The 22,345-nt window shown below is 61.4% G+C and overlaps 1 protein-coding gene across 4 annotated transcripts; it reads left to right on the top strand.

Moving 5' to 3' along the window:
- Positions 1 to 202: 202 nt before the first annotated feature.
- SYT12 (synaptotagmin 12) lies at positions 203 to 21,210 on the top strand. 4 transcript variants are annotated; one of them, XM_058305115.2, is made up of 8 exons: positions 203 to 363; positions 5,391 to 5,441; positions 9,632 to 9,825; positions 11,590 to 11,982; positions 16,174 to 16,389; positions 16,899 to 17,019; positions 17,890 to 18,023; positions 19,355 to 21,210. In XM_058305115.2, exons 2-8 carry the CDS (start codon positions 5,408 to 5,410, stop codon positions 19,526 to 19,528), a joined length of 1,266 nt encoding a protein of 421 aa, XP_058161098.1. In that variant the 5' UTR covers positions 203 to 363; positions 5,391 to 5,407; the 3' UTR covers positions 19,529 to 21,210. The 4 variants fall into 4 exon arrangements, with proteins under 4 accessions (XP_058161098.1, XP_058161097.1, XP_023441275.1 ...); XM_058305114.2 differs by having other exon boundaries at positions 5,386 to 5,441; XM_023585507.3 differs by lacking the exon at positions 203 to 363 and adding an exon at positions 603 to 3,708.
- The last annotated feature ends 1,135 nt before the right edge of the window (positions 21,211 to 22,345 follow it).

Below are 22,345 nucleotides of genomic sequence, written 5' to 3'. Positions count from 1 at the left end.
GGCTCGGTCCCGGAGCGCGCTTGGGGATCTTCGGCCGAGACCCCGGAAATGCCGCGCCGCCCCCCGGGAGCCGGGGTGGGGGGGGGAGCGCTTGGGGTTGTCACTTTAAATTAAAGAGGGAGCGGGCGGCGGGCGCGAGCGCGCGGCGGGCTCCTGGGAGCGTGCCCGGACTGCGGCGCAGCTCCCTGCCGCCGCCCGGCCCCGCCGAGCCCCCGGCCCGCGCCGCGCTCCGCCGAGGCGCCACTGCAGGGGTGGCGTGGCCGGCCGCCGCGGGTCCCGGGGCGCGGGCGCGCTGCGGGAGCCAGGGCCGGGCGCCCCGGGCCGGAGCCCGAGCAGGAGCCGGAGCCCCTCCGCCGAGCCGGGGTGAGTACCAGCCCGGCCGTCCTCGGGGCGCCGCCGGGCCCCGCGCCCCTCGCGCGGGCGCACGCCGGGCCCCCTCTCGGCGCCGCCGGGCCCCGCGCCCTCCTCGCGCCGCGCTGGCGCCCGGGCACCGCGCAGCCGGGCGCCTGGCCCCGGCGCCCCGCGCACTGCGCATCGCTTCGCGCCCCGCGCGCCCGCTCCGCGTGTGCACCCACGCGGCTCGCCCCGCCATTTGCGCGCCTCCCCTGCGCCCGCGCGGCCCACATGCCCCTCACGTTCCCGCTCGGCGCCCTGACTCTCCCTCCTGCCCGGGCCTCGCACCCCTTCCCGACTCCCTGCTCGGCCCCCGCACCCCGGGCCGCGCATTCGCCCGGGATCCCCGAGGCAGGGGCGCTGGCGCTGCGGGCACTGCCTCCGCTCCGAGGGGACACCTCACACTCCGTGCCCAGGAGGCTCCGGGCTGTGCCAGCGGCGGGAGAGGACCCTCAGGCGCCAGTGTCGCTGGCTGGGCCCTTTCAGGAGCTTTGGCCTCTGCTGCTGAAGGTGGGAGAGGGCGCGGGGCGGGGGGGCTGGACCCGGGGACTTAGAGGGGGCTTATTGGGGGAGGAGCCTGAGCCGGCCTTCCTGGTGACACCTTCCAGGGCCCTGGAAGGACTGTGAGCTCCCTCTTAGCAGGTGCCTCTGTCAGGGAGGCCACCCCCTCCCTAAAGAGCCTGGGAAACCTCCACCCTGGAAGGTCACGTCCCCCTAGTCAGAGGGTGGCCGGTTTGGAGAGCAGCAGCAGCAGCAGTGCTGGCAAGGGCCTCAGAGCCGTCCTTCCTGTTAGAAATGGGGAAACTGAGCCCCAGAAAGGGTCCCTCCCCCAAGTTAACAGAGCTGATCCCCAGAGGGGACAGCGCGCGAACCCGCCCCTCTGCCTCCTCCCTCTGAAGTGGGAAACCTTTCCCAAGCAGCTTGGGAGAGTGGGGCTTCCAGAGGTCCCTTCAGGTCTGCTCTGGTGGCCCTGGGCACCTCAGTTTTTGCACCCCCGTTTTCTTATCGGTACAGGGGGAAGAGTAACAGCCACCCCAGAGGGCTGAGCATTTGCTGAGAAAACACATGGCCCACCCTTGGTCCCGGGCCAGCACGTAGTAGGTGCCGCCCCAGTGGCACCCCCCTGGCCCCAGGCTGCCTGTATTGAGCTTTCCGTGGCTGTGGGGGCGGGGAGGCCCTTGGCTGGGACTTGACACCTTTAGTCCTCTTAGGCCTGGAGGTTTGAGGGCTGCCCTGTAGCCACCCCGGTGCCTTCCCATCCCTGCTGCGAATGGGGGGACGAGGACCAGCACCCTGCCGGCCAGGGAGATATGTGGGGGAGGGGGGAACCTGGAGAGCAAGGATAGGGCGCGGGGAGGGGGGGTGTTTGGGGGGAGAGCAGGGACTCGGGACAAAATTCCCTGACAAGCCCAGGAGGGGCCTCAACCCTGGTCGGCCTCCTACAGGTCAGGGGGGGGGCTTGGCTCTCCCCGCTCCCTTCAGCAATCAGGACCCCGGGGTGACCATGAACCCTGGTCCCTCCCCCTCCCGCACACACCCACGTGGACCCGCTTCCTGTCTGTGAAATGGGGAGCCACGCAGCCACCCAATCGTCAGGCCTATCCTGAGCGCCCACCAAGTCCCCTGCACGCGGTGAGCCTTTCACACACGTTCTGTCTTGTACAGCAGCCCGGCCAAATTCGGTTCAGCCAAATTTGAACCTGGAACTGTTTTCAGTGCGCGAGCCCCATGTCGTTTGGGGGTTTGAGGCAAGCACGAAGAGGTTGGGGGGGCAGGGACAGGGATGCTGAGGGAGGGGGGGCCTTCTAGGCAGCTCAGGCTCAGGTCTGGAGCAGCTCCAGCCCTCCCTCCCCGGTGCCCCTGCTGGGCTCCATTTCCTGTGTGGAAAGCTCTGGTCCAGCCCCCCCCAGCCTCCCCTGTGCCTGGTCAGCATCCTGCTCCGCGCCACAGCCCCTCCGCCTGGCAGACCTCCAGGCTGCCCGCTGAGGCCGCGGCGGCAGCAAGCTGGGGTCTGGCCTCTGGTCCAGGAGGTAAAGCCGTTGAAGGGAGCGTCTGCAGGCCCAGGTCTGGCTCTGCCTCGGCTCCCTGCTCCCTCGTTGGGGGGCCCGTGTGCAGATTCCCTCCCCTCCTCTGAGCCTCACTGCCCACCTCTGTGGAGTGGGGATAACAACAGGATTTGCCCCACGGGGAAGTGGCTCCAGGGCTGGGCCAGGCCAGATGGCTTTGGGCAGGTCCCTTAGCTTCTCTGAACCTGCCCAGTGCTCCCAGAAAGCCCCTGGCCAGGCTCCCAAAGGCAGATGCCTCCAGAGCCTGCAGGTTTGGGGGGTGGACGGAGGGGCTGGAAGGGGCCAGGCATGAACCCCGGAACTCACGCTGAGTCCAGAGGGATGGGGCCCGTTCAGCTCCAGCTCTGGCCCTTCCCGCTGGGGAAATGCAGACCCAGTGTCCCTGGAAATTCCAACTTTTTAAGGAAGCTGAAAAGCTGGAAATCGGCTTTTAAAGGAATTTTTTTTTTCTTTTTAAATGTTGCCAACTCACTTTAAGGCAAAAAAAAAAAAAAGGTGACCCATCCCTGCAGGTCGGCAGTGCTGCCCACGTGACCTCACTGCTCAGTCTAGGGTTCGGGGACTGTCTCGACCATGCCCAGGACACAGCCACAGCCGCTGGTTTGCCAAGCCCGACCACACTCACCTCGTTCCACCCTCCTGGCACCGTCACGGGGCAGTCGTGGACCCCATTTTATAGCTGGGAAAACTGAGGCTCAGAGAGACTAAGAAAAGTGTCCGAGGTCACTTGGGTTGGTGAGGGAGACAGATCTGGGAGTGTCTGACTCCAAACCCTGTGCTCAGATTGCCCTGTGCCCCCCACCTCTTCCTGCACCGCTGGCATCTGCCCCCCAGCCCCCCCCCCCCCGGGCAGCTGCCTTCACATGTAACCACGCCTGCAACTTCTGGCTGGGGCGCCTCTTGTCAGTTACACCCAGGGCAGGGCAGAAGGGGAGGGGGCAAGGTAGGAGTCTGGGGTCTGAGCTGGTCCCGCCTTGGAGGGGTGGGAGCCCCTCAACAGCATGGGGTTCTGTCCCCAGCCCTCTAGCTGGCCAGGTGAGCAGGGAAAAAAGCCGATGGCTTTGTTTCTGGGGTGCCCTGCGAGGCCTGGGCAGGCTGGGGCCCTTGGGCCACCTGCCATAAGGAACAATGCCAAGAACTGCGATTAGGAAGCCTGGGTTCGAGTCCCCCTTGTACCGATTACCAGCTGCGTCCCCGAGCAAATCACTTCACCTGCAAACTGGAGACGATCGTGGTGCCTGGCTCCCCGGTAAGCAGTACTCACCAAAGTTAGCTGTTTTCCTTATCTGGAGCCCAGGTGTCAGGACTGAGCTTCCACTCGCCCTGACAGTGCGCATCTCCTCGTGGGCCTGGGGGCATTGTTGCAAGAGCTGGGAGCAAGGAGTGGCTCTGTACCCTGGGCAGGGGTTCGCTCCAGGACCCTGCTCTGCCCTGCTGCTCGAGGGCTCCTGCGTTGGCCCCTACAGCACCCCTGTGTGTGCTGGCTAACCTTCTCGGGCCAAGGCACCCCAACTTCTTGACTTCAAAGCGTAGATTAGGGGGAATGCCAGGATTCCTGAAACTGCTAAATGTCACAGCCTCACCCTCGGGCTCAATCCCAGTCCCAAAGGAAGACTCTGGAATGCTTCTAGGGGTTGCAGGCTGGCAAGCAACAGCCCAAAGAGTGCTTCTTGTGAATTGGCTGCAACATATAAAAACCAAGACACGGCGCAGAAAAAGCCTGGTACCTGGTATTTGTTTAAAGAGAAGAGCAGCTGCCCTTGGGCCAGGCAAGCCCTCCTACGCCCCTTCACCTGGCCTCACCTGTCCTGTGCCCCTTGAGCTGGGACCGGTCCTGCTGGCTCCAATCTCCCTTTTTCTCCCCCTCTCTCCTTGGTGGAGAACATGTTCTTGAGGCCGATTTCCTTCTCAGCAGCAATGCTAATGAAACAGTCACCTGGTAATGGCCTGTATGAACTCCCAGATCTTCTAGAACAACTTAGAGCTCAGTGGTTCATGAAGACTGGTCTGAGAGTGGACTGTGGACTGATGCTAGGCCATCAGAGAAACTCCATCTTTCCTTTCCAGTTTCAACAGAAGCATTGGAAGTGAGGTGTCGGGTAGAAATGAGGGAAGGTGGTCAAATTAGAAGACATCCAGGTGGTGGAGTTGGCCCAGTGGATAGGGCGTCCACCTACCACATGGGAGGTCACGGTTCAAACCCCGGGCCTCCTTGACACGTGTGGAGCTGGCCCACGCGCAGTGCTGATGCACGCGAGGAGTGCCATGACAGGCAGGGGTGTCCCCTGCATAGGGGAGCCCCTCGCTCAAGGAGTGCGCCCCATAAGGAGAGCCACCCAGCGCGAAAGAAAGTGCAGCCTGCCCAAGAATGGCGCCACACACACAGAGAACTGACACAACAAAAAGAAACACAGATTCTGGTTCCGATGACAACAACAGAAGCCAACAAAGAACACTCAGCGAATAGACACAGAGAACAGACAACCGGGGTGGGGGGGAAGGGGAGAGAAATAAATAAATCTTTTTTTAAAAAAAGACATCCAGGTACAGTCAAAATGTCAGATAAATAGCAAACAATTTTTTTTTAGTATAAGTATCTCCTGTGCAATAATTGGGGCATACTTATATTAAAAAACAATCTGAAATGCAAATGTAACTGGAAGGCTCGTATTTTACCTGGCAACCGGAAATGAGGTCTTAGAGTGCCTGAAAAGAGATTTAAATGCCATTTTTTAAAAACACCCATTAAAATAACACCTGCGTGTGGCCAAGCTACCCTGCCTGCTGAGTGTGAGCTCCAGGATGACAGACACACTGGTGCCAGGAAGGCTAAGGCAGAGGGTCGGGGTTGGCGACCATCCATAGCCAGTGGGAATGACACAGTGCTACCAGGGGCCCTCCCCACCAACTCGCCTTTCCTTTGCAGTACAGCTGCTGCCGTGGACGCCATGGCCGTGGATGTGGCAGAATACCACCTGAGCGGTGAGTCCCAGAGGCCAGCCCCGCCCCCGGGCATCACACCTGCATGCCCTCTCACCTGGCCTGGGGTGGGGGTGTTGCTGGAACACGACTCCCAGCCTGTTGACCTGGTAAGGATGGTCAGTGACATGCCCAAGGGACACCCAGGATCAGCCCGAGGGCTCCCCATCTCTCCATCTCAGTGGCTCCTTCCTGCTGAAGCATCTGCCCCTGTGGGGGCTGAGGGACGCCCTCCCCCAGGTGCTCCCTGAGGATGAGCTTGTGAGCTGGAATCCGCTCACCCAGGACCATTCTTGGAGGCTGTCAGGTAGCCGAGGGAGAGGAGACCAAGAAGACTGACATTGGATTTGTGGGGCATGAAACTCAGAGATCACCCAGTTTGGGGTGGCAGATATCTGGGGCGCAGCTCCTGCCTTCCCCTCCTGTACCCCTAGCAGGCATAGCTAAGTGATTGCAGCACTCCCACTGAGCCGGAGAGGGCCTCAAGACAGCAGACACCCTCCTGCGGCCCTGCCAGTCAGTGATGGGTGGTACCAGAGTTGAAACCTCCTGCCGTCTTCCCTCTCTCTTTACAGATGACAGAAGGGCCACTCGGCATGTCGGCCAGAGAAAGGAACTGGCCCAGGGTCACACAGTGAACGAGGGACAGGGCCAGCCCAAGGACCCAGGTCCCCTGACTCCAGACCCAGTGCTCTCTGCCACTCCAGCCCCTACCCTGGCACAGCCCCCAGCTAACCCAGGGCCGAGCGGAGCCCCCGGCCAGGGAGCCTCCTTCTCCCTCTGCAGACTCACGGGTCCATGCCCAAGCCCTGTGTGGCCTTGGGCAAGTGAGGGCACCGCTCCGAGCCTCCACTTACTCATCCTAAAATGGGTACAGGGCAGCCGGCCTCAGGGGCCGTTGGAACATTCAGGCAACCAGTGCCTGGGAAGCGCCCGGCACGGTGTGAACCCAGGTCTCTCCCATGCCCAGCCTCTGCCCCGGTCCCTGCCTTTGCCGGTGGGGAGGCGGGTCTTGGCGCCCAGCTCTGGAGCCAGCAGGCCAGGCCTGCAGAGCTCTCCTCTAAGCCCTCGCTCCCTCGCCTGTGGCCTGAGATGATACGAGCTCCTGCCTCTCAGGGCCGTTCTGCGGACCAGTGGGCATCGGGACGTGAAGCACTCCAAACGGGGCCTGGGAGACGTGAAGTGCTTCATAAGGGGAGCTCTTACTAGCATATAGTTCTTATCCCCACTACTCTTACTGCTCACTTGCAGGTCTTAGTTTAGACCCCGCTTCCCCTGGCAGTTCTTCCTGTACCTCCCTGAGGCCAGTACACCATAAAATGAAGAAATGAATGAGCATTAACCGCCTCATTTCATGTCACTCTTCTGGGGTTTTTCCCAGCTCTCTAGGGGGCTAGACACGGACCTTCCCTGCCCCTGGCCCTGCCCCGCTTTTCTGCCAACCCAGCCGTGCCTTCAGTCCCTGGGTGCCCTGGGCTCCTCCCAACAGGGTCTGGCCCCGCCCTGCCACCCTGGCTACGCCCACCACCTGCCGGACCGCGGGCCTCTGCTCCCCCAGCACATCTCCTCAGCCGGAGCCCCTCACATGCACCCGCGCCCTCCAGTTAAAAGCTACTTTCCCACCCTGGCACCCATTCGCCGCCCTCCCAGGGCCATCCCAGGCCTTGTCAGAGCTAATCTGGGATCCTCTGGATCTCTCTGCTTACCCAGAGATTCCATCCTATCACCAGGAAAAGTCAGGAGTAAGTGGAATTTGCTCACAGCCCCTTCAACCTCATTACCTGTTTGATTTTTACATCAAAATCATGCGGTCATCCCATGTTGGGAACGGATTTTTTTTTTCTCAAGACTGCCAGAAACATTTCTCTATGCTGCCAGAGAGCCGTCCCGATGAGCTCAGTCATCACTCTCGATGGCCAGTGGCAGTTTCTCCCAAGGTGGCACCCCCAGCCCCCACCGGTCCCCTTGGTTGGACCTTCAGGCTGTTTCCAGATTTCCACTGTTATAAATACAGCCTTGGTGACTCACACCAGCTACACATCTTGTTGGGATTTTTCCCTTGGAATAAATTCTCTGGGTGGGACCCCGGGGGAGGGGGGATATGTCATCATCTCCATCTTCCGGAGGAGAGGAGCTCGGAGAGGCTGGGTGGCTTGCCCGGGAGCCAAGGTATGCGCCCACGTCCCGCCAGTTCTGTACCTTTGAGCGGATCAATAGATGTGTTCTGCAGCCTGGCTCAGCCTCAGTTTCCCTTAGGGACCTCAGGGTGCTAAGAGCTCGCTAAATATCAAGACTGAAGGCTGTTCCCTGCCCTTCTGTGGAGGAGAATTTGTGTTGTGGGTTCTGGCTAGGGTGGCCTGGGCTCTGGAGAGAGTAGGGGCGGGCTCGGGGCTGCCACTGCTAGGCAATTCCTTCAGATCAGGGGGTGCGAGGGGGCTGGTGGCAAGGAACCGCTCCAGCCCAAAGTGCCCCTTGCCCCTCTCCTGCTGGGCACCGCCAGGCATTCTTTCTGCTCTAAACTCCCAGACATGTTGCCTTGGCCTGGCTTGCTTCTCTCCTCCTTATGTCAGCTTAGATGTCCCTCCTCCAGGAAGCTCTCCTGGGCTGTGCCATCATAATTCCCATCACCCTGCTTTGTCTATTTATTTGCCTGCCCCACCTCACCCCCAAACTGTGAGCTACTTAAGGACAGGGATGAGGGCAGAGTCTGACTCGCCCACCCTTGGCTCCCCATACCCCCACGGTACTGGCACGCAGTAGGCATGCAACGAATGTGTGAAAGAAATCTCTGACCTTGACATGCCCTCCCCGCCTCTCCACCCTGCTCTTGAGGGCCTGCGTGGGGCTGGCGGCTGCACCCTTTGGAGCCCGGCTGCCTGGCCTGGAATCCCAGCTCTGCCTACTCCTGGCTCTGTGATATCAGACAAGTTCCCGTGCCTTTCTGTGCCTTGGTTTCCCCCCATCTAAATTGAGTTTAGAGGCAGCGCTGAGAATGGGGTATGTGCCAACAGTGGAAACTTCTGCAAAATGAATTCTAGTATTTCCATGTCTTCCTTTAGGAAAGCAGAGCCAGATTCCCGTGCAGAGTGAGGCAGGACCTTTTACCATTTGTGGGGGTCCTGCGGCACGCTGGGCATGGTTGTAGGTGTTTCATTGCTATGTTTGGGGAAACTGAGGCTACGGTAGGATTAGTTATTTACTCCTCAGTGGAGAAAAAACATTTGAGCATCCGGATCTGTCTCTAAGCCCTGCGCCTCTCACCTCTGGTTGAGTTTTTTTCTTTTTTCTCTTTTTCTTTTGGTGACAGCTCTATTGAGATGGAATTCACACATAGACAGACAAGCCACTCATTTAAAGTGTTCAATCCAGTGGTTTTTAGTATATTCCGAGTTGTACAACCATCACCACAATCAATGTCAGGGCGTGTTCACCATCCCCAAAAGAAAGCCCGTACCCGCCAGCAGCCACCTCCCTTCTGCCTTCTTCCCGCCAGCCCCGACATGAATAGCCCCCTTTCGGTCTCTGCGGATTTGCCTGGTGTGGACATTTCATATGAACGGAATCCCATGCTGTGTGGTCTTTTGTGAATGGCTTCTCTCACTTAGCATCATATTTTCAAGGTTCAGCTCTGCTGTAGCATGGAGCAGTACCTCATTTCTTTTTATTGCCAAATAAATTGGATGTACCCCATTTTTTATTTTGTTTATCTCTCCCCCGTTGATGGACCTTAGGTAGTTCTGGCCGTGTCTTGAGGCAATAAACGGTCATTTCTCGTTCTCCCTCAATCCACTTTCTCTTCACCCAACCCCAAAAGGCAGCTGTGATGAACTGGAAGCAAGAGGCCCTCTGAAAGCTATGAGGTCAGAGAACTCAAAAGAGGCAAGGGATTTTTTTAAAAGTCAAGGACTAGCTGACCGTTGTTTGCAGCTCTTCATCCACTCTAGCCACATGTCTACCCAGGTGGAAACGTGTGTTTCCCTGGAAAGGGGGAATGGAAGCAAAGACCACACAAGAGTGTATGGCTTTCTGGCCACTGAAGCCCCAGAACCATGCCTAGCACACAGTAGGCGCTCAATAAATACTCATTCAGTGCATAGCAGGGTCAATGCCGCATCACCTGCTCCCTGGCGTGTGCGTCTGTACTGGCTGGGGGACCCCAGGGCTCACTGCTGAAAGCCGCCCTTGCCTTGCAGTTATCCAGAGCCCGCCTGGCTGGGAGGTGGGCGTCTACGCCGCAGGGGCCCTGGCGCTGCTGGGAATCGCCGCTGTGAGCCTGTGGAAGCTCTGGTCGTCGGGCAGCTTCCCCAGCCCCTCCCCGTTCCCCAACTACGACTACAGGTACCTTCAGCAGAAGTACGGCGAGACCTACGCAGAGGCCAGGCAGAAGGTGAGGCTTCACCGCCCCCTCCCACGCCCCCCTTCAAGACCCACCTCTGCTCCCCACCCCACCCTCCTGGTTGATTTCCTCCCTGTGAAGAGGGCCCTAGCCTCCCCTGTCCACCCTCGTATCTCCAATTCCTAGTCCAGTGCCAGGTGTCACTAAACACTGACAAGTCTCCCCCCCCGACAAGTCTCTTCTCCGTGCATGATTGGGACACACTGGGTGTCACAGCCACATAGAATTTTATACCCTGCACTTTTTATCCCACAGCTCCGGCATTTTCCTATATTGTTGGACAACCACCAGAACATCATTTTAATGGCTGCATAAGATTGCTTTTTATGAAGTGCCGTAGTTTACTAAATGCCATTATGAAGAAGGCTGTGAATGTTTTGTATGTAAAACTTGGTCTTCCTTTGGGATTATGTACTTTGGCTGGATGCCCAGATGTGGATTTACCCTATCAGCTGGTACAACATTTGTTTAGGGTTCTCGGTCTATATTGCTGAACATTTCATCATTTAACTCTTGGCAGAGAGTTTTTCTAACCTCGTTTGGGGTTCCAGAGAGCACAGCCAGAGTCTGTTACCAGCTCAGATCCCACAGGTGCACTCAGAGTTTTAGGGAAACCACCTCTCTGTTGGAAAGAGTATAAATTGGCACTGCTTTTCCAATGAGCATTTTGGCAGAATGTCTCAGAAGCCTTCCAAAGGCCTGTGTCTTCTGATCTAGGGTCCTAAGGTAGAGAGAAAAGTATTCAAGGCTGTATTTGTATTTGTGAAAATAGCAACCACTCAAAGATCCAGCAGTAGGGGAATAGTGAAATATATGGTTACTGTCCACTTAATGGGAAATTGGGGAACAAAACAGAAGATGCATCTGGTACAAAGGCTTTTGCTTTCTCAAATCCCAAGGTCAATTTATAGAAAAGAAACATTTTTTTTTTTAAAGATTTATTTTTATTTATTTATTTAATTCCCCTCCCCCAGTTGTCTGTTTTCTGTGTCTTTTTGCTGCGTCTTGTTTCTTTGTCCGCTTCTGTTGTCGTCAGCGGCGCGGGAAGTGTGGGCGGCACCATTCCTCGGCAGGCTGCTCCCTCCTTCGCGCTGGGCGGCTCTCCTTACGGGTGCACTCCTTGCGCGTGGGGCTCCCCTACACGGGGGACACCCTTGCGTGGCACAGCACTCCTTGCGCGCATCAGCACTGCGCATGGGCCAGCTGCACACGGGTCAAGGAGGCCCGGGGTTTGAACCGCGGGCCTCCCATGTGGTAGACGGACGCCCTAACCACTGGGCCAAAGTCCGTTTCCCAAAAAAGAAACATTTTTAATATTAAGGTGTGTGTTATCTAACACGAAAGTTTTCTCATGCTGTAAACATTTTTTTGTGAGCATCCTTTGAGGCTGCTTACTCATCTCTTGAGTGGCTACCTTCTAGTGTTCTTATCCATCCCCCTCTGCTGCACACTTAGATTGCTAACTCCGTTTCCCTTTTGTAAACAGCTCTGTGATGAACATCTCTGTGTATGGAACTCTTTCTGCCTATAACAACAATTTTGAGAAAAGGCGTCCTTCCACCCTGTGGGAGAGAAAAACGGAGGGGCATGAAATAACACAAACAAGGGCCTCGCTAACTAAAGGAAATGCTGTGTTTCTCCAGTGGGAACTTGGGGTGGCCCTGAAAGAAGAGGGCCTACCTGCGCTCTTTGCCATCTATGAACCATGCCTCTTGCCCCTGTGATGCTCCCGTGTTGTTTTTTTGTCATCCCCAGAGGGCACCTGCCTGGACCGCCCAGCGCCCCAGCGCCCGGGGACCCCCCAGCCGCAAAGGCAGCCTCAGCATCGAGGACACCTTTGAGAGCATCAGCGAGCTGGGGCCCCTGGAGCTGATGGGCCGGGAGCTGGACCTGGCCCCCTACGGGACCCTCCGGAAGTCCCAGTCGGCCGACTCCCTGAACTCCATCTCCTCCGTGAGCAACACCTTCGGGCAGGACTTCACGCTGGGCCAGGTGGAAGTGAGCATGCACTACGCGGCCGCCTCGCACACGCTGCACGTGGCCCTGCTGCAGGGCACGGACCTCCTGGAGCGCGAGGAGGCCAGCTTCGAGTCCTGCTTCATGCGCGTCAGCCTGCTGCCCGATGAGCAGATCGTGGGCATTTCCCGGGTGAGTGGGGGCTGGCGGTGGAGGGGCGAGGGATCAGGGGGGGCCGGGCAGGCGTCCTGGCTGGGAGCCGCAGGGCCAGGCGGGGTCCGAGGAGGGCGCCAGCGGCGGGTCTGGGCGCCGATGCCCGGAGCTGAGGGGGCGGACCGCAGCGAGGTCAGCACTGGGGGTTCGGGGCCTCCCTCCCGGGGCTCTCAATGTCCGCGGCGCTCGGTGCTGATGTGCCACCAAATCAGAGCGGGGTGGCAATGGTCCATTTTCACATCTGTCCCCTATGTCAACTTGGGGTCCTGGCGGGAAAGGGCTGGCCCACTCAAATTTGGGAGAGCGTAATACCAGGACTGGCTATGGGCCAGGCGCAGGGTGACGCCAGGGACGGCGTGGTGTCCCGGGACTCGTCACAGTGGGGACAGCACTGTGAGATCTGAAGGGCTGAGGGGAAGGTGAGGTTCCTGGGCCCCAAAGGAGAGAGGCATGTAGGGTCTGATGGTGTTTTAGGGTCCTTGTTGCTAAAACAAACACCACGCGCTGGGCCACGCTCAACAATGGGACCGTATCGGCTCACGGTCCAACTCCAGATGTCAGCACGGCGACGTGTTTTCCCAGAAGGCTGTTGTGTTCTGGGGCTGGCTGCCCACGAGCCGCGGTCCTGGCTCCTCTGTCACATGGCCAGGCACGTGGCAGCCGCTCCCCTCTCTTCCGGGTTCCCCTGATGTTCAGCCTCTCGCTTTCTGGGGCTCCCGCTCTCTCTCTCTGAATTTCCTTCCTTAGCAAGGCCTCCAGTCAGAGGATTCGGCCTGTCCTGATTGGGCCGGGCCACGCCTCGCCTGAGGTGACCTCATCAGGAGGTCCTGCTTACAGCAGTCACACCCACGGGAATGGAGTCCGCTTAAGAGCATGTCTTTGTGGGGTGCAGACAGCTCCAAAACACCACAGGGAGCAGGCCCCCTTCCTCCCTTGGACCCCCGTCTCCCTCCCATGACCTCCAGGGGCTGACCCCAGCGGAAGCCAGAGGCCAGGCACGCCTGGGATGCAGCCCAGAGCTCGGCTCCCGGGTGAGCAGGGGCAAAGGGTAGAGAGAAAGCTGGACAGGGCAAAGGGAAGGCACCCAGCCCCCCCCCGCCTTGCCAAGAGGGAGACACCCCCCTAGAGCCCTGCACTAGCAGCGCGTGACCATGGGCTGGGGGGAGAGAGGGAAGAGGGCCAGGGCTGCAGTGGGGGGAGGCGCCAGAGCTGGTGGGGGTGGTGGGGGTACCAGGGCTGCGGCCCTCTGAGATGGGCGAGCACTCAGCGGCCCCTGACCGGAGCAGTGTGACCTTGGGAAAGCTGCTTGAGCTCTCTGTGCATTTCCCCATCTGCCAGGCAGGGGCTGTAGTGGTGAGGAGGGGCTGAGTTAACACCCCGAAAGGCCTCAGCTCCTGCTTGGCGTGGCCTTGGTGAGCTGGCTGTCCAGGCCGCCAAGGTCTCCCGCTGAGCCCTGAGCTGTCCCCTGTGGCCTGGGCGGCCTGAAGGACTCTGGGTGGATCTGGTCATTCCCCTCGAGTGGGGACATCACAGACGGCAGCCACCCCAGGCGAGGTGAGCTGAGCACCTGCTTACCGGGGCACACAGGATTCTCTCGTTAGCCTCCCGAGGCCGACGCGGGGACCGATAGGGTATCTCCAGGACGTCTTTCCCCTGCAAGCAGGCAGGAGATCGGGGACTCGATCCCGGGGCTCCCCTCCTCCGGTGCCTACAAGTTCGTAGAGCTCAACGCACAGAGAACGGACGGTCGGCAAGCGCCAGACGCTGCGGGCAGGGGCCTGCAGGCCAAGGCCAGCAGGTCGGGGCAGGCTTCATCCCACAGGGGGCAAGGAGCCCCAGAAGGTTCTGGAATAGGTGACTGGGCGGAGACGCAGCTCCCTGAGAACAGGAGGAGGAGCCCCCCAAGGCCCAGGCAGGGGGAGCAGACTGGCCCAGGGCTCCCGGCGGCCGTGCTGGGTTGACTGCTGGGGAGGCAGGCCTCTCGGCATGGCTGCCCGGCCAATCCCGCTGAGTAGGGGGCTGCCCCCAGGCTGGGAGAGGTGCCAGGGATGAGCATCCCTCTCTCTAAATCTAACCAGCCCCCCACCTTGGTGCCCGGGAGTGCACCTTCCCAAGGGTCATACCCACAGCCTCATGGGAGAGGCCAGTGGCACCCACCAGGCAGGGCTGGGCTGGGCAACAGAGTCACCCCATCTGCCCATCCATTTGTCCATCCATCCACCGGTCTATCTGTGTCTCCTTCCCTCCACTCACATCCACCTGTCCACCCCCCCACGCACCCCTCCACTCCTTTGCCCATCCGCCCATCCCATAATACAGAGTCCTGGGTGAGGGGAAGGGTAAGAACCATTGCAAACAGAATGCTAAGGGCCGTGGCGGCGTGGGCCCTGGGAGGACAGTGGCCTTGGGGGAAGGAAGTGGCACCCACACTGAGCCTTAGGGGTGAGTGGGAGCTGGCCAGGGGGTAGGGCGGGGAGGGCAGGGGGGCCCCAGGAGCAAAAGCCTGAGGGCAAGAAGTCATGTCATGCCCGGAGCAACAGGGGAACCATCCTAAGGTCTCGAGTAACAAATGACCCGACAGGATCTGCCTGAGACAGCTCAGCCTGGAGGTAGGGGAGGAAGCAGCAGGTGGCAGGGAGGGCCCCAGGCTGGCTACAGCCTCGTCGAGGAGGGGGCACGTGCTCCTGCTGGCCACCCTGGTCCCCACCTGCTCAGCCAGGTCCCATCGCCAGCAGATGCCCAAGGACCCTCGGCAGAAGCCATGGGCGGGCCCGGCTCCCAGAACAGCCCACGAGGCCCACCCGGGACCTGGGCATCAGGGCCTTGATCCGAGCAAATCCGAATTGCCAGGGAGCTAAACTGGAGTGTCGCTTTTTACTTTCCCGCAGTGATGTGACCCCTACTCGGGTGGGCTCAGGGTATGCCTTTTGCTCAGCCACGGAGGAGAGAAATAAATGTGTTTTCTCGTATACTCAATATTTTTTTTTTAAGATTTATTTGTTTCTCTCTTCCGCCTTCCCCCCGCCCCCGCTCCCCGTTATCTGCTCTCTGTGTCCATTCACTGTGTGTTCTTCTGTGTCCGCTTGTATCCTCATCAGGTGGCACTGGGGATCTGTCTCTTTTCGTTGAGTCATCTTGCTACGTCAGCTCTCTGTGTGTATGGCACCACTCCTGGGTGGGCTGCAGTTTTTTGTGGGTTAGCTCTCCTTGCACAGGGGCCACTCCTTGCGTGGGGGGCCCCCTTACGCGGGGGCATCCCTGCATGAGCCAGCACGCCCTGCACGCAGCAGCACTGCACATGGACCGGCTCCCCACACGGGCCAGGAGGCCCTGGGTATTGAACCGTTGGCAGGTGGACGCGCTATCTGTTGAGCCACATCCGCTTCCCTCTCATCTTCTCACCATTGACGTCTTCCTCGTGAGCCGGCACGCAGCTCACCGGCCCCCGGCCCCGCCGTTTCTTGACTGCTGGGAGCGGGGAGTGGGATCTGAGAAGGTGCCAGGCCTCTGGGGCCAGGGTCTCATGCCAGACGGTCACCATTCATTCATCCAGCCACTCCGTCTGGGCCGGGCACCAAGCTGAGAACAAGCCTGTTGTCTCGTTTGAGCCTCGCAACAGCTCTGCGTGGGGTACCGTCATTTATCCCCACTTTACAGATGAGGAAACTGAGGCACAGCGTGTTTAAAGGATTCGCCCAACAACACACAGCTGGGGAGTGGCAGAGCTCAGATCTAGCCCAGGCCTGGGGAGCAGCAGCCCCCCAGCTCCCTGCCTGGGCCGCCTGGCGTGGCGGGCATCCATGGCGCTCGGCTCTACAGTTGCCCACCCCGCCGCACGCCAGGACTGGGCGCTGGAGCAGAGGCCAGGAAGATGGCGACGGGCTCGGCCAGAGCGTCACGAGTGTCCTGTGGAGCTGGTGCACCGAGGACAGGGACTAGTTGGGACAGGCCCCTGGACTGACCACCGCTGAGGGGAGGACGGGGCCCTTTGAAGGTCGGGCACCAACGGAAGGACTGGCGTGGAGGTGGTGGGAACAACAGAGCCAGGCTTCCAGCCCAGGGCTCTGGACTCCCTGTGCAGTGCTCCCTCCCCGCTGCAGCCTCCCAGGCCCCAGGCTGCCACCTCCTCCCCAGCCTGGGGGCTCCCTCCACGGCCCTTTCTCTCTACAGATCCAAAGGAACGCCTACTCCATCTTCTTCGACGAGAAGTTCTCCGTGCCCCTGGACCCCGCGGCCCTGGAGGAGAAGAGCCTGCGGTTCTCCGTGTTCGGCATCGACGAGGACGAGCGGAACGTCAGCACGGGGGTGGTGGAGCTGAAGCTCTCCGTGCTGGACCTGCCGCTGCAGCCCTTCAGCGGCTGGCTCTACCTCCAAGACCAGAACAAGGTATCCTGCCCTGCCCCGCCGCGCCCGCCCGCCCCGCCAGGAGCCGCAGGCCGTCACGCTTCCGGGCCGGGTCTCCCATCCCCTGCAACAGCCCGAACCCCCGCGGCTCGAGGACGGCCGGGTGAGAGCCCCGGCTGAGGAAACTGTGCTTCCTGCGTGCCCGTGAAAAACCCCGACCACTGCCGACACCCCTTCTGTGCTCTCAGCGCCAAACCTGGCGCCGGGCTTTGCAGGGCGCTGCTGCCATGGGCTGCCCTCCTCGGCCTGGAGCGACGGCCTGGGAGCGCAGTGGGTAGTTCGTGGCCATATCTTTGGCGCTCCTTCCGAGGCAGGGCTCACGCCGGGCAGGGGGGCGGGCAGTGGGCCCCATGGGGCCTTTGCCCACCCACGGGCCAGGGGTCCTGGTACAAGGCGGGGGCTTCTGCCCTCTGCTGGCAGTCGAGGCCTTTTCCCTGGGCCCCTCAAGTCCCAGGGGACGAGCCTCTGAGCCCCCCCCACCTGTCGTCCAGGCCGCTGACGCCGTGGGCGAAATCCTGCTGTCCCTCAGCTACCTCCCCACGGCCGAGCGCCTCACCGTGGTTGTGGTGAAGGCCAAGAATCTCATCTGGACCAATGACAAGACCACAGCGGGTGAGGTTCTGCTGGCCAGGTGGGAGCTGTGGCCCCCCCGGGCACCAGCAAGTGGGGGCTCGGTGCCAGGGCCCTCGAAGCTTCGGCCGAGCTCAGGAGTCCCACGGGGTGGGAAGATGGATGCGACTGGGGAGATGGGGCCACGGAAGGTGGCAGGGAGCCCTGCAAGGGGCAGAGAGGTGGGGTGGTCAGGGAGCAAGAGGCAGCCTCAGGGCTGGGAGTACTGGACAGGGGACAAGCTGAGGCACCCGCCTCCCAAATCGGGAACTCGTGACAGAGGCTCCATTCCCAGAGACGGGCCAGAATCACAGACCCCAGACAGGGGGACCGGAGGCCACTGGACCGGTGCCAAGTGCCAGGCAGGACCTCCCAAAGCAGCCACGGGGGCAGGAGGCTGTGGCCTGGGGCGAGGGTAACTAAGGCAGAGAGGGCTGGGGGATCCCTGCCTGCTGGGAGGTGCCAGCGGGGGCAGCAGCCGCAGCAGGGCTCCCCATGGGCGCCGGGGACTGGGCAGATGGCGGCGGCTTGTTATTTCACAGCCTCACGCCGTTGAGTCAGGCTCCGCTGAGCCGGCGCCGGGTGAGTCAGGGCCAGCGTCTGCGCCGGGGCCACTTATAGCATGGCAAGCGGTGGGTCCAGGGGCTGCGTGAAGGGAGCGCCGCCCCCCCCACCGGTCCTCCTCACCGCGTATGAGTCTCAGAGCCTCGTCTATAAAATGGGGAGGAACCCAGAACCCACCGCAGGGTTACAGGACATCGTGGCGGCCGTCGAGGTTGGGGGGTTGGAGCCAGGGGGCCGGGCCGGGCAGGGATGTGACCAGCGGGCATGGCGCCGGCCCTCAGCCCCCCCCACCCCCTCGCCCACCTGCAGACCCCTTCGTCAAGGTGTACCTGCTGCAGGATGGGAGGAAGACAAGCAAGAAAAAGACAGCTGTGAAGAGGGGCGACCCCAACCCCGTGTTCAACGAGGCCATGATCTTCTCCGTGCCCGCCATCGTGCTCCAGGTGCGGGGGCCCCGCGTGGGGCTGGGGGCAGCACTCTGGGGCCACTCCGTCCCCTCCAGCCTTGCTTCGCGGGGCTCCTGTGGGCGGTGGTGGTTCGAGAAGCGATTTTGAGCACCCACTGGGTGCCAGCCCTTGGGTGGGCCCTGGGAACACGGGCGCTGCTTTCGTAGTGACCCCATAGGATGGGGCAGGAAAGTCCCCAGACTGTCCTAATCCACCAAGGCAATCAGGGGAGGCTTCCTGCAGGAGGAGATAGCTCAACTGAGAGCTGGGGCAAGAGCCTTCCAGGTGGACGGAGCCAGGGGCAACCAAGGGATGCGGATTCTGGCCTTAAATTTCTGAGGCTCTACCCTCGGGCCCTGCTGGGCTCCCCACGCCCCCATGGAACTCAGCAGACCATGTGCCCCAGGAAGACGCCACCTAGCAGGGATGTCACAGACCGAATGTGGGGGGAATTGCAGAGGATAAGCCTTCAGCCACAACAGTGCAGGGCTTACATGCCTCGGGGGATGGGGAGCTCACCCCCTCTCCTGTCTCCTTCCATCCTTGGGCAGCCCCGGCACTCCTTTTGGACCTTGAGCCCCAACACTTGAGCCCACAGCCCTGGGGTGGTACAGGACCCTCCTAATCCCCCATTGCTGGGAAGCCCACCAGGATTTGAAAACCCAGAACCCCTCTAGCTCTGCGTGTTCCTAATCCAAGCAAACACCCCCACATCTCTAGGTGATCCAGGGATCGGCACCCTGCCCTTTTACCCGCATGGGGCAGGCTGCCCATCTGACTCCTGTCCCCCCGGGCCATCACAGTGCCTCTGGCCACAGCCTCCCGGGGCAGGAGCCTTCTCGGGACCCCAGGGCAGTGTGGCGGGAGGAGACTTGGGGCCAGGTTCTAGTTTCAGCTTCACCACCTTGACCTTGAGCAAGTGCATTAGTGATCATAGTGACAGAGATATAAAGCCCTGACTGTGTGCCAGGCACTGTGCCAAGTGCTTTACACAGTTTAGGTTGTTTAGCTCCCAGAGCCACCCTGGGAGGCAGGAACTGTTATTAGCAAGAACCCAAGTCACTCGCCCAGGTCATGCAGCGAGGGTGCAGGGCGGCCAATGTGCGTACCCGGGCACCCTGGCTCTTACCAGCACAGGGAGGCAGCCACGCCAGGCTACGGCGTGGGCAGACCTGGTTCAGATCCTCGCTGGGAGGCCTCGACGGGGCGCTTCACCTCCTGGACCGAGGGGAGGGTTGCGGGTGGCCGTGCCCGGCACCCCTTGGGACCCTGGAGCGGGGGAGGCCTCCATCCCTGCTCCCCAGCAGCCCCCGTCTCATCCTCTGCAGGACCTGTCTCTCCGCGTGACGGTGGCTGAGAGCAGCAGCGATGGGCGTGGGGACAACGTGGGCCATGTCATCATCGGGCCCTCGGCCAGTGGCATGGGCACCACGCACTGGAACCAGATGCTGGCCACGCTGCGCAGGCCCGTGTCCATGTGGCACCCCGTCCGGCGAAACTAGCGGCGGGGCCGGGGGGGCGCGGGAGTGTCCCCGGAGCCCGGTGCAGACTCAGCTGTTGGAGACACGGACGGCCAGGGCCACCCAGTGGAGTCCCCAAGAGCCATTTTGGGCCTCGGCCCTGACTGCAGCAGAGGAGTCCAGGGACCCGCTCAGGGTCATCTCCCACTGAGGACTGGCCGCGGCGGAGCCGGGACCCGGGGAGGGCTGCTGGGGGCCAGGCGGGGGGGCGGCCGATCATGCTCCCATCTCAAGGTCCCTGACGCGTCCATCCTTCTGCCTGGAAAGGGGACATAGCCCCTCGGAGCCGGCGGCCTCCCTCCCCACCTGGGCGGCCAGGCAGGGGTGACAGGAACATGCCACAGTCCTGCCACCAGGGGGCAGCAGGGAGACGCGCTCTCCCAGACGATTTGCTCAGTGCAGAATGGATGGGGCCTGGGGGAAGCTGGATGCGGTGGGACCTGTGCCCTCGGGGGTCCAGGCAGGAGACACAGGCCGGGCACTCGGCAGGGACGGGAGACCAGAGCTTCCCTGCCAGTCCTGTGCACCCAGGGACCCCGGGCCTCCCTCTGGGCAGTTCTCTCTGACAGCTCCCACTCCCCCGGGCCCCCGGGCCCCCGGGCCCCCACAAATCAGCCCTCAGCCCCGCCGGCATCATTCGTGCTCTCCTGCCAGGCCCGCGAGGAAGAAGGGCGCCTTCGGCTGTGGGCTGGGGGAGGCAGGCCGGGCAGGAGAGGACTGGGCCGCAGCAGGAAGCCTGGCTGGAGGAGGAGGCACAGCCTGAGCGGGTCCCCTGGGCTGCAGCAAGAGGGGCAGTTGAGGGAGGTCAGGTAGGAAGGGCAGCCGTGGAGGCTCGGGCGGGATTCAAACCCCTGGAGCACAGGGGGCCCTGGGGTCTGAGATGGGGGTTCTTGGGTAAGCGGTTTATTAAAAGGATAAACTCCTAAGGGAGAGGGAGCAGGGGATGACCCAAGCAAATTGTGGCTTCCGGAGAAGTCTGTCCGTGGCCTGAGCACACGGGGAGCTCTGGCATGTCACCAGCTCCCCAGAAGCCCAGCCCAGAAGCCACGGGACGGGGCTGGCCGCCCTCGCCGCAGTTGGTCTCTGGTGACGGTCCCCACCCTCCGCAGCTGCAGGGTCAGGGGCCGCGGGTACCCTGCCAGGTATGCCTCGGGAGGCAGCTCCCATCAGCCAGGGGCAGGGTCCCGAGAGGCAGGGCTGGGCATCCTTTGAGCCAGGGCTGGGCACACCTGCCTGGTCAAAGGGGCCTGCTCTGTGGGGTCACCCACAGGGGTGGGTGCCCAGGCCCGGCCACTTACCCCCAATGACACGGGCTAGAGTGGGGACCCGGGGTGGGCATACGGCTGCAGGCTGGACCGTGGCTCCCCTCAACACAGCTGCGGCCCAGGCCTGAGGCCAGGCTGTCCACCTGCTGGCCAGCGTTTAGGAGCCTGCACGGCTGGCTGAGCCTTTGCAGCCTCAGACCCCGGGCTCTTTTTCTAACCCAGCGACTATGCAGTGTGGGCCATTAACTCCTGCCGCCTTCCTTCCTCTCTCCCTCCCTCTAAGTGCATGACGCAGTTGGCGTGGCGGGGACCCAGTATGCCTACTGGAATGACTCTAGAACCAAAATAAAGATGGGCCAGGAAAGACGGGGCTTCTGGGGAGCTCCTCCTCTGCCAGAATCCCCTTCATCTCTTCTCGGGGATCAGGGGCTTGCCTCTGTGGAGTTACCGCGTGCCTTTCCTGCCCCTTCCCTGTCCTGCTGCGGGGGTCCAGAGGGGAATGACGCCTCTCTCTGTTGGGGAGAATCACAAGGACGATGCCATCAGACTGCTTGGAAAGCACAGAAGAGGCACCCCAAACCAACCCGGGGTGGGGGGAGGGGCCCGGGGCAACTCCAGGAGGGTTCCCGGTGGTGATACTGAGCTGAGGCTTCTGGGCAAGGAGAGGAACAGGTAGACAAGGTGGGAAAAGCATTCCTGGCTGAGGGAACAGCCTAGACTAAAGGAGTGGGCCTATTCAGCCACTAAGCAAGTGGTGGGGAGCCGTGGGGAGTTGGGGAGCCAAGGGAGAGGCTGGGAGGGGAGAAGGGCCTTAAAACTTTAGTGAGTGCTGGTGCCCAGCCTGCAGCCCTTAGAGGCAGGTGCTGTTACCCCTTTGGGCAGATGTGGAAACTGAGGCTCAAAGAGATTAGGTAACCAGCCCAAGGTCACAGCCAGAAAGTTACAGACCTGGGAGCCAAGCGCTTAACCACTAGCCCATACTGCCCCCCTCCCTGGCCCCTCAGATGTGGGGCTAGGGGACAGCACAGAAGCTCCCCTGGACTCCAAGCTGCCTTGGCCACCCTCTGCCCTCCGTGTGTCCCCCCTTCTCTCCCCCCCCAGCACAGATGACCTGGATGGGCACTCCCAGGGGACACACCGTGGGCTGCCTGTGAAAAGCCTCTGCCCCCACCGCCATCCCCAGCAGACAAAGCCAGCCAGGAGGGTAACCGGTAGGACAGGCGCCCAAGATGGCTGGAGGCAGGGCCAGGAAGGCTTCCTGGAGAAGGAGGAAACCTGAGAGCTGGCCCTGCAGGGCGGGCAGGCTCCTGACACCGCAAGAAGGGGGTGGAGCCCCAGGCTGGGGAAGTACCTGAGCAGAGGGGTCACCGTGACGCTCAAGGGGTCAAGCAGGGCTCAGCTGGGAAGATTGCAGGAGTAGGTGCTTGTTCTGCTGGCAATGGGGAGCCATGGAGGAGTCTTGAGCAGGAGGAAGAGGGCAGCTCTGTGGAGCTTTGGAGGTGACAAGCGGGAGGTCAGTGAGCCTTGCCCTTGG

This window comes from Dasypus novemcinctus, chromosome 10 (genome assembly GCF_030445035.2).
Source record: "Dasypus novemcinctus isolate mDasNov1 chromosome 10, mDasNov1.1.hap2, whole genome shotgun sequence".
Lineage (NCBI taxonomy): Eukaryota > Metazoa > Chordata > Mammalia > Cingulata > Dasypodidae > Dasypus > Dasypus novemcinctus.
Note: the sequence above shows the minus strand (reverse complement) of the source record. Positions and strands in the feature narration are given on the sequence as shown.

What these genes read in the sequence shown, in the direction of transcription:
- SYT12 (XM_023585507.3), top strand. Translation starts at nt 3,588, where the DNA reads ATGCCAAGAACTGCGATTAGGAAGCCTGGGTTCGAGTCCCCCTTGTAC. An exon ending in CAATGACAAGACCACAGCGG is followed by an intron (nt 17,020 to 17,889) that starts GTGAGGTTCTGC and finishes GCCCACCTGCAG; the next exon opens with ACCCCTTCGTCAAGGTGTAC. An exon ending in TGCCCGCCATCGTGCTCCAG is followed by an intron (nt 18,024 to 19,354) that starts GTGCGGGGGCCC and finishes CATCCTCTGCAG; the next exon opens with GACCTGTCTCTCCGCGTGAC.